Source organism: Bombus huntii, chromosome 7 (assembly GCF_024542735.1).
Source record: "Bombus huntii isolate Logan2020A chromosome 7, iyBomHunt1.1, whole genome shotgun sequence".
Classification (NCBI taxonomy): Eukaryota; Metazoa; Arthropoda; class Insecta; order Hymenoptera; family Apidae; genus Bombus; species Bombus huntii.
The window spans coordinates 3194419-3204499 of record NC_066244.1 but is presented as its reverse complement, the minus strand read 5'-3'; the positions used below and the strand labels follow the sequence as shown (position 1 = coordinate 3204499).

Genomic DNA, 10081 nt, shown 5'->3' with positions numbered 1-10081 from the left:
AACTTTGTTTAATATCATGTACGCGTAACTGTTTCAACGCGATATGGAAACACTTAGCATATCCGACAGTTAATTGGACAAAAACCTGCACCTCTTTGAATATAATTATAATGTTTAAAACATTGCCAGATGCCAGACAACTACTTGACAGTATTTCCGCTCGTACGATACCACGGTAAAGATAAAATAAAGGAAACTGGGCCGTGAAAGAATTTATTTATGTTTAGTATGATATTGCCAGGGTTTATAAGGTTGTACTTTGAAACTTTTTCCATCAAATTAAGTCAAGTAAGGATATATAAATACTAGAACATTGAACTCTTCACCGCGTGGGAGTCTCGTATAATTATTTTAGGATTATTTATAATTTATTTAACATATTAAATACGGTGTTTCTTTAAAGCGAAACGATGACTGTATTACTATACTCTAGTACTATATTCTATATTCTAGTTGCGCCTGTTATTTTATTTAATTTTACGGTTTGCCAAACATGGAACAGTGGTTTGCAACAAAGGTACGATGGATATGGGGTAGATTGGATTTTTATGCCTGATGGAAATGATCAGCCTCAAGTTGCGGTACTGAGACACACTGAAAATGATGAACGAGGCATTTTTGACTCACAAGTTTCTTACGTCCTTTATACTCGGTATATTCAGAAGTTTATAAAATTTAAATATTTACGAAAACATGTTTTATAATCCTTTTGAAACATAAATATATTTCAAGATCTGGTCCAGAAAATGGTACTCAATTATATACGAACGATACTGAAGGACTTCACAACTCTAATTTTGATCCGTCTCGCCAAACTAAATTTATAACACATGGATGGAAATCAAGTGCAATGAATACTGGTCTCGTTGATATGAAAGAAGGTATTGTCATTTTAAAGATTTGAGAACGTAATTCTAGAAAGTCGGTATATTTTACCGTTTATTATAATTACGTAGCGTATTTAAAGTATAACAATTATAACGTCATTATGGTTGATTGGCAACCTCTGGCTGCAAGTACATTCTACCTTGGACCAATGCGTAATACAGAAAGGGTGGGAAGAACATCTGCTGAATTTATCGACTTCTTAGTGGCAGAAACAGAACTTAAAACCGAAAATATTCATTTTATTGGTATATTATTAATATAATGAACTTAAGATGTAGTAATTATTCCACGTTTTCTATATTTTCATTATTACTTTACGAAGGGCATTCTCTTGGAGCGCATGTAGCTGGTAACACCGGAAGTTTAATAACTTCCGGACGCTTAGGAAGAATAACCGGCTTAGATCCCGCTTTGCCTGGATTTCATTTGCTTACATCGGATAAAACTCGATTAGATCCTACAGACGCGATGTTTGTCGATATTATTCATTCTTGTGGTGGAGTCTTAGGCTATTTGCAACCTTTAGGAAGCGTAGATTTCTACCCAAATGGAGGAACAGCTGTTCAGCCTGGTTGCTGTTGTATTCCAGAAATAATGGGTAATATATCATTTGTATGCTTTAGCAATAGGTACATATATCTATGTTTCTTTTTCTATAGAGGCATGTAGTCATGGTCGAGCACGTGTATATTTTACCGAAAGTATTGGTTCTAAAACCGGGTTTGTGGCGAGTAAGTGTGATACATGGGATCAATTTATGCAAGGAAGTTGTAATTATTCCAGAACTACACTACTAGGAGAACATGTTGATAAAATGGCGACTGGAACCTATTTTCTCACAACAAGATCTGAACCTCCTTATTCTAATCAGATGGAAATAACTGATAATACGATTTAAATAAAATATTTGGTATTTAAGAAAAGAAGGTATATACTATATATCTATATAGATAGCGAGCAGAATCAATCATAGAATAAAATGTATATTTAGTAAAAATGGCTTATTATATGCAAGATATCTAATGGAAAATATTTCATTTTAATAAATAATAATTACATTATTTAACATTTCAAATACAAGAAACTCTATGTTTGTCAATTTCCAAATATTTGTTTTATACACCGATATTTCATCTTACCTACAAAATATACCATGATTCGATGTAACTAACAATTGCCAATATCTTAGGGAATGACCGAAGGATCTTAAATTGGTTTGTATAATAAGGTTGTAACATATTTTTTACGATAACGATGCGTCGCCGATAGAACCATTACGCTATCCTTAATGCTTAAAGCATATAGATGATTTAACATAACATGATTTGGTTCTGGCAGAAGTGTTGGTTCACACTGAAATTAGTATTGGTAAAACTAATAATACATTTTGTAACAAATTAAAATGCTTGTTAATACATTTTTGTAAACTTACAGATAAGGGAGTATCTTTATTGAGAATAACTTGAAGCAAATGAGGTGGCAATATTGGTGGACCAGCTACTTTCTCCCAGGGCTTATTAGGAGGAATTTCTTGCCCGTACTCAGTCTGAGCACTACTAGTAACACCCTCGCTATCTTTTGCAAGTGCTTGAAAAACTTCAAAATCAGATTTTCTTACAGATACCAAATTATTCTTGGAACCCATTCCATTATCAACAATTTTCTATCAATAAAATATTTTTATTAAAGCATGTACAAATGAATGGATATTTTAATATCGTTTAAAATTATTTCTTACTATATCTGGATCGTGTCTCCATTCACCATCAACAAAAAATTTATATTGATGTTCTCCCTCAGGCAAATCAATAATTGTTACAAAATCACCATGACTCTTAACCATTGGTAATGTTTTCCATCCAGTAAAAGTTCCACTGATATAAACCTGTTTACCACCTCCTTCCCATTTAAACACCGTTGGTAAAACTTTGCTATCTGCTACTTTGGTTCCTTCAGATACTGTATTAGAGCGTGGACGTTGAGAACTAAAGTCTTCTCCATCTTGATGTGTATTAGTCTGTTGGTAAAAAGGATGACAAAACTTTTTAAATAGATCTTTCTGTGAATTTGCAATTAATGTATTTAACATAATGAATTACGAAAAATACCTTAGCAAAATAAGGTTCTTCCTCCTCATGAGATGATTGGAAAACTAATTTTTGACTTGGTTTCTTATCAAAAACAAAAGCTTGGCCTTCCTTCCCTGGTGAAGGTGGAGGATATTCTTTAGTATGGCGGTGTTCTCTATTTGTGCTGCTAGTGTGATGATGGCCAACTGGTTGATTACTGCCAGCGTTACCCATTATTAGGCTGCAATTTCTATTGCAAAACAGACTAAATGTAACGATCAAAGTATTTATTAATTTGATATGAATCAGTAAAAAGATATAAAGGAAAGTATAGTTATATCTTCACCATTCTTTTAAATCACTTGTTTTGTTTACAAGAATCTAAGAATTCAACGAAATTTTATTTCATTTAAATAAAATGACAACCAAACTTTAGATTGATAGCGTTACAGATTATTTCATTTTCACTGGTAGCTATTAATTTGTACATACCTTACTTTTAATCTATAAATCAAACACGATAAACAATCATAACGTCAAAGAACAGTAAGTGCAATAAAAGTAATGATTCCATTAGATTTGACTAAAAATGGCTACTTCACTTATTGAAGATCTACTTATCGATAAGTTGACGATTATAATAAGCACCTATATTATCAACTGCCGGAAATTCTGACTTACAAATTGTATTTGTAAATTATATCGACAGCGAATATAACAGAGAAATTGTACAATTTATCAATATTACAGCGCTAACAAGAGCGCTCGTAAAAAGAGCGTTTGCATACGTTACGGTTTCGAAAATTGTTTTAAGCAAGTGAAGTGAAATTTATTATTTTTATATGTTCGATTCGAGTGGTCCTTTTTCACATTATTATTTTATTATTTATTTATTATTTATTTATTATTGTCGCATTATAAATCTATAATATTACACATATCTATTAAGGTAACATTATATATTTATAACATTGGTAATAAATAAAAACTAGATGTGTGTGCGCATATTTTGTTTTGATCTAACATGAATATAAAATATGTACTTGTCGTTTGAAATCATCATTTTCATAGATCAGGCGTTATCGAACATGATCAAATGTGTATTTCTATATTGATATCGTCCAAGCCTTTTCGAACGTTGAAGCATTCGCGGTTTTCAAGGTGAGACGAACCTTGTATAGTAAAAGCACCGAGGTGTGCGAAAGGTGATCAATAACCGTCAATATGCAGGACGACGTTTTAATAAGAGTGTAAGCCTGAGATCTTGGGGCCCAGTTTATGACTCCGCGACACAGGACGTCACTTCGACGCTCTTACTGCTTGCTCTTTATTACCACTTGTCTCTATCTCTTTCCACCCTCCCTCGCTTTCATACACTATTCTCTTGTATATGTTTCTTCCTTTTCTCCGTCCTGTCTCTATCTTTGTCTCCCTTGCTGTGTTCTCACGCGAATTTATTATTTATAAAGCTAAAGGAGCATGTATCTCCTCGGGCGTATTCTAACTTGCCCGTCTGACTTTCAGCTTTGCAACAAAACTCTTACGAAGCCTTAGTCGACTCGTTTCATGATTCTTGATCGTTTTTTCGCCAAAAAATGTCTACTCTCTCGTGTCTTTCTTATCCTGTTTTCAATTTCACGAGTGCATGCAATGTCTTAAGCTAGATGTCACTCTGAGAGGTTTGGAAATCGTATTTGCGCGCTTCGAATGCGCAACATATCGTAATGGACAGATGTATCCCAGTGAAGAGTCGTTTTATCTTTGAAAGCTTGGGTCGAAATTCATTTAACGGAACCGCAGATTTGATCGATCATGTTAAATGTATTTCTCGTTCCGTGATGCTGATTAGATTATTGTAAAAGCTTTGGATTATCTGAAGTGGCAACATATGTCGGACATTTCCGGGAGTTCAAGTGGCTTGCACGCGGCCTGCTATATGGATGTTAATTTTTATCGGCAACTTCGATAGACCGGCCGGCTCGAGTAACTCGCGTAACGAGAGAAGTTAAACGGGAGTACAACAACGCGTTCTTGTAAACGTATGCATTCACCAGGAAGTCGAGGCCGCTAGGATGCGCCTGTGTCGACTACGCCAAGTAAACCCAAAGTCCCGGCTTTCTGTTCCGGTAAACAACGTTTTAATCCTATCGAGATTGCTCGTTACAGGGCGCGAGACAATATCCAAGTTTCAGCCAGCAATCATCGCCCGAGTACAAAGCATCTCAACTCTCTGTCGTCGCAAAACGTTTGCTTCTTGCGTACGATCGAGAATTTGTCACTCGATCTCTCGTATCAATCGAATCGTCTTTTATCCTTTAAATCCGAAACCGTTGGTTGTTTTAGGCGCGTGAGACGGGTGAGGGGTAACAAAGCGGAGGAGAGTTTTGGCACGAGCCAGATGTCGAGCGGATCCGTAACGAAACCGAGAAAACAAAGGAAGGAAAAGAAAATAGGAGGAAAATCGTGACGAGCAGAGAATCGAGGTAACGTGCATGCGTTTAATCGATAATCACTGGCAAGTGGTTTCGTCCGAAAAGGGTGTGGAGGTTACATCTGCGAGGTATCATCAGTGGCGGCCTACGAAACGGCGATCCATCATCTCTCGGCAGTCCAAATCCGAAATTGCTCGGCCATTTCCTCGGGCTACGCGTGCGGCTATAATAGGGATTAAGGCTGGTGTAAATAAATTTCGAATCGCAAGTAATCCTATCTCTTTAAGCTTTGCGGCGTTCGCGGAGTCGAAAGCCCCGGAGGAACGCGACCGATCCTGTACTTCTTCTTTCGTAGAACTCGTTCAGAATAATTCCACGTTAAAGAGAGGCAAAGAGTACGAACTATTTCAACGAGTTATTCGCCATAACGAATCTTTCGTTGTACGTCTAGAAGAAAAAGGACGGCTACCGCCTACGACATACTTGTCCTTTTTGGTTGTCCTTTTTTTTCTTTTTAGATGCAAAGGGGCTCGCAACGTGAGCTGATAACGAGCAACGAGAAGTGACAGGAAGGTGGTTCGTTACCGTTGCACGTCGGTAACAGAGCAGTCGATCTATTCTTCGGTTGTCTTCTTGCGCGCGGTTGCTGAAATAGTATTGTTACGCTGTTCATTGAGCACGAGGCACGTTAGATTATCAGCAGCAGATAGAGGGACACCCGTTGCCGGATAATAATAGATATGTTGTCAGCAGGATGTTTCGACATTCGATCGCAAACTCTTGCCTCTTACCTGACTAAGGAAGTTGACGATCGAATGGAGAGTTCCTGTCGCCGAGGGAAGAGGCATATTCGGGGATGACGCGGACTTAGGCCGTGTCGGCGAAAGTCCGGAGAGGCGGTGCGGCAACGGGAGAACAAAAAAGGACGCGGAGGAAGATGGAAAGGATTACGGTGCGTCAGAAGCGATGACTGAACGGCCGGTAATCGCCGTTGCCGCTCTAATATTTCGAATAGTTCGCATTTACAATGGGCTTTATTGGCGGGAAAACTGAGGGGGGTATTTTGAGCAGCCGGGACATCCATCACCGGGTGTCAACGTGATTGTCTTGTGTCGCGTTCACCGTGGAAAAGTATTGACACGGAGAGAGTAACCAAGCCGCGCGATTACCAACCCATACCGCTTGCGAATCGAATGACGTTTCCCATTTAGCGTTAGCGAAACTAGCAATATTGCTAGTCATCTCGTGATCTGCTAATCAGTTTGTTGGCGAGTAGAAGAACGCAAAGAATTTTCGTAACATTCGATCGGCATTTTTGGACAGCATTATTTCAACCGACGAATGATATCGCGCAACCGCGGTCCGCTCGTGCTCGGCATTGTGTCGTATTTAAATGAGCTTTCTAATGCGTTTAGTTTGAATATCATGGCGGGCCAACGCGTCATCCTGTCCTCGGAAAGGTATTAGTCATTTTGTTGAATCTAGGTATCGATTTTAATTATATACAGTGGCTGTTTAATTTTATAGGGTGAGAGGAAATTCGAGGGATTTTCAATTACAAATTCAAATTCAAAAGTGAAAGATGTTTATTTGAAAATTAGAAAACTGTTATTCGAAATTATAATTTAAAAGATATCAGCATTTTCGTCGTTGTTGCTTTTCTTAGTAGTTTTCCCCTGTGAGACACATGCTCGTTTCGTCGAGCAGATTCAAAGGGAGTGGAATCGAGAGCGTCGTAACGAATAAACGTGATCGGCGTTGTCGTCAGCGTGCGGATTAAAGTCGACGAGAAATAAAAGCTGGTCGTTCGTTGGGAAAACAGTACGGGTGGTCAGAGAGTAGGTACATACGCTCACGGGAGGCGTCGATGCATAATCGGAGCGCACCCTCCCGTGGCTATCCGTTTTATTTATCCGATAACACGCCATTATGGGCGAATCGCGGATGCGGCTGTGTCGGTAACGATTGGCTATTTATAATAACACGTGGCATATGGGTAATTAGTTGCGCGTAAGCCGCGCTGAAAAACCGAACGGTGGCGTACGTGTCCAGAAAAATTACCGTCGTTTTTCATCCCTCCTCAAAATCCATTATTTTAGCTCTTGATTTTTCTCTCGTGCCGGCCTCTATACCAAGCCGCGCTGTATATAAACCGCGCGCAATTAACGTTTTGTAAAATCCCGCTCTTTCGTGACTCTCGATCGACTTTGACGCCTGTTTTGCCGCGACGCGCACGTATCTCGCACGAACAAGTAATTACGTTAATTCGATCGATGTTTTCTTTTGCCTTTGATATACAGGCGACGAATCGACGGCCATAGAAAGCCTGCTGGTAAATTTGAAGAGAATGGAAAGACGATCGCGAGCATCGAACCGGAAACACGTCGAGCAAAGGGAATCGAAGCGACAGACGACAAGGTGGCAATTGCAAAGGAGACGATCGGCAGTAGCAGCCAGTCTGATAAACGCTCTACTCTATTAACTCTTCCCCCTGTATTCTCTTCTTTCTTTCCCTTTTCCCTCTTTTTCTTTTGCACAGGTTAACGCGACTAATGGCGATAGGATAACGGAGGCAAAAAACCTGGACAAAAATTCGTGTCGCGGGTACGGTAAACGGAACGTCGGACAAAGAAACGGAGAAGAGCGACGCTTCCGGTGCAGTGGAGTCCTTCTGACGCGTGTCCGGTTGGTTGGTGCGGAATACCTTCCTTCTATGCATGCTCTTTCGACAAAAATTCGCGCTTTTTTCCCTCTCTTATCCAACGTTACACGTTACCCTCCTTTTTGCCGTACGCTCTGTTACAGTTCTGTGACGACGACGCGCAAACAATGACGAGGGTTACGTAACAGCTATGCACGAGAGAGGCAGCGTTCTCTGCTTGCGCTTCGCGCAATTCTCCCGTGCAGGGTGGCCAATGAGCAGTAACAGGAACGCCGCTAGCGAACCGCAGTCCCGTGAACGCTCAAACAATGCGTATCATACTCGGCCGACTTGCCTGAAAATCCGTCTGTCGTCGATCGGTTCACCTTCTCTTGTCCAACGGATTTTACCGCCTACGAAATATCAGACAAGTCTGAATCCAACTTCAAAGGGAAACTAACACGATATAGAGGAATTTATAGGGTGCTTGAAGCAGCAATTTTCTGTAAATAGTACCTTTTGTCTCTTTTTCACAACGAAACTTGGTCTACAGAGAGCAAACAACGTCGTGAACGAAATTGTTTTCTGGTGGCCGGACAGAAAGACACGAACACCGTTAGCCAGGGCACGTTCAAAGTCGTAATCTCGTGGGTTCCAGATATTTTCTCGTGACCGCAAAACAAGAGGAGGCAGCGGTTGCTTGGACGAGCGAATGCATCGGGCTGCTCGGTCCAACCGACGGGATTGTCCTTCATTACGCACGAAGGAAAGTGCAGTCATCGACGTGCATACCCGTAGGTATGCACACAGAGGCATTAGCTCCCCCAAAGCCAACCGGTATTAATTCCACTAATTGGACGTGGTTTGGTTCGTGGCAAACATCGGTCCCCTACCGATCCTCGACCTTCCTCGGACGAGGGACTTGGATCTCGCGATCGATCGCCTTTTCGCTGCAAACAATGTCTTTATCGTCGATGAAAACGAATACCCTATCTAGAGGATGTTACCTTTATTCGCGATGAACCGCATGTCTCTTTCTTATAAGCGATATTAACAATATGCCATTTGACTGAATGTAGGCCGAGTGAGAAACCTGACGACGAACTACTGCGATTTCAAAGGATGTTTGGTATCTAAGAGACGAGATCTCGAAGCAAAGACATTTGGAGAAGCTTTCGTGGAGAAAGATTCAGGATGATCGAACCCCACTCGAACGACTAGCGATGGTCAATGAACGTTAGGCCCAGGGGGTCTCGTTTCATTTGGGGTTGCACGAGGTCAAGGGATCAGCTGCGGTGGAGGAATACGTGTGCGAAGCCTATTACCTATATACGTGTATATACTATATACTCGTAACAAACGCAGAGGGTCTTTCCTCGTGGATCTGGGTCACCGGACTGATGAGAACTGATCGGGGGTTCACCGTTGGAAAAAGGCTAAACGATGGTTTTTCCCACTTGCTTCTTTCTCACCCGTCTCCACAGCCTTTGAACTCTCGCCTATGACAAGTTAATCGAGCGCAGTGCGTCTTCGCTCCGATCTTAATTTTTTATTTCGCTTCGCTGGATACTAAGATCGATCATCGAGCCAATTGGTTTCCATCGTTTCAGAAGAAACACGCAGGATGAAAAAAGGAATGGAAGCGGGAGCAACCGCTAATCGCGGATAGTGAAACCAGAGGTTTTTTGTACGACGAAGTAGAATGAGCGGCGGCGGCGGCGGCGGCGGCGGAAATTAGCGACAGACGAGAGATGTTACGCGCGGAGAGCCTCCAGGGAAAGTTCGGACGTAAGAAGCATCGGCGAATACGGACGCTTTAGGTATGGTACAAAGATATTAAGCACTCATACTCGGAGCTTACAGAGAGCCGCGGAGAGTGTCGGGTATGGTATATCGCGTATGCCGCGGGAGGAGGAGCAGAGAAAAGGTGGTAGCAATACTTGGCTTGGCGGGGGAGGGGAGGGGAGGGGACGGACAGGCGGGCGAAGGAAGGGCAGGAAGGGGCGAAAGAGGGTGGTCGAGGAGCAGAGAGAGATCGCGAGGAAGCGAAG

At 41.2% G+C, this 10081-nt stretch overlaps 2 protein-coding genes across 5 annotated transcripts; one reads left to right on the top strand and one right to left on the bottom strand.

Annotated features, from left to right (window-relative positions):
• The first annotated feature begins 3 nt into the window (after positions 1-3).
• Positions 4-2027, top strand: LOC126867536 (pancreatic triacylglycerol lipase-like). The gene is made up of 5 exons (XM_050622103.1): positions 4-652; positions 733-881; positions 957-1133; positions 1211-1486; positions 1548-2027. The coding sequence occupies exons 1-5, from the start codon at positions 411-413 to the stop codon at positions 1784-1786; spliced, it is 1083 nt and encodes a 360-aa protein (XP_050478060.1). The 5' UTR covers positions 4-410; the 3' UTR covers positions 1787-2027.
• LOC126867529 (5'-AMP-activated protein kinase subunit beta-1) lies at positions 1318-3606 on the bottom strand. 4 transcript variants are annotated; one of them, XR_007690337.1, is made up of 6 exons: positions 3450-3606; positions 2997-3207; positions 2627-2905; positions 2321-2551; positions 2028-2241; positions 1318-1463 (listed from the first exon to the last, which is right to left on the bottom strand). XR_007690337.1 is itself a non-coding variant. In XM_050622088.1 (6 exons), the coding sequence occupies exons 3-6, from the start codon at positions 3189-3191 to the stop codon at positions 2095-2097; spliced, it is 852 nt and encodes a 283-aa protein (XP_050478045.1). In that variant the 5' UTR covers positions 3192-3207; positions 3304-3338; positions 3450-3575; the 3' UTR covers positions 1907-2094. The 4 variants fall into 4 exon arrangements, 3 of the variants coding, with proteins under 3 accessions (XP_050478045.1, XP_050478044.1, XP_050478046.1); XM_050622088.1 differs by lacking the exon at positions 1318-1463 and adding an exon at positions 3304-3338 and having other exon boundaries at positions 1907-2241; positions 3450-3575; XM_050622087.1 differs by lacking the exon at positions 1318-1463 and having other exon boundaries at positions 1907-2241.
• Between the last annotated feature and the right edge of the window lie 6475 nt (positions 3607-10081).

Coding starts and splice junctions, on each gene's coding strand:
- LOC126867536 (XM_050622103.1), top strand. CDS start 411: ATGACTGTATTACTATACTCTAGTACTATATTCTATATTCTAGTTGCG. Junction 653..732: donor TCTTACGTCCTTTATACTCG/GTATATTCAGAA, acceptor ATATATTTCAAG/ATCTGGTCCAGAAAATGGTA. Junction 882..956: donor TCTCGTTGATATGAAAGAAG/GTATTGTCATTT, acceptor ATAATTACGTAG/CGTATTTAAAGTATAACAAT.
- LOC126867529 (XM_050622087.1), bottom strand. CDS start 3,191: ATGGGTAACGCTGGCAGTAATCAACCAGTTGGCCATCATCACACTAGC. Junction 2,906..2,996: donor AAGAACCTTATTTTGCTAAG/GTATTTTTCGTA, acceptor TTTTACCAACAG/ACTAATACACATCAAGATGG. Junction 2,242..2,320: donor ATAAAGATACTCCCTTATCT/GTAAGTTTACAA, acceptor TACTAATTTCAG/TGTGAACCAACACTTCTGCC.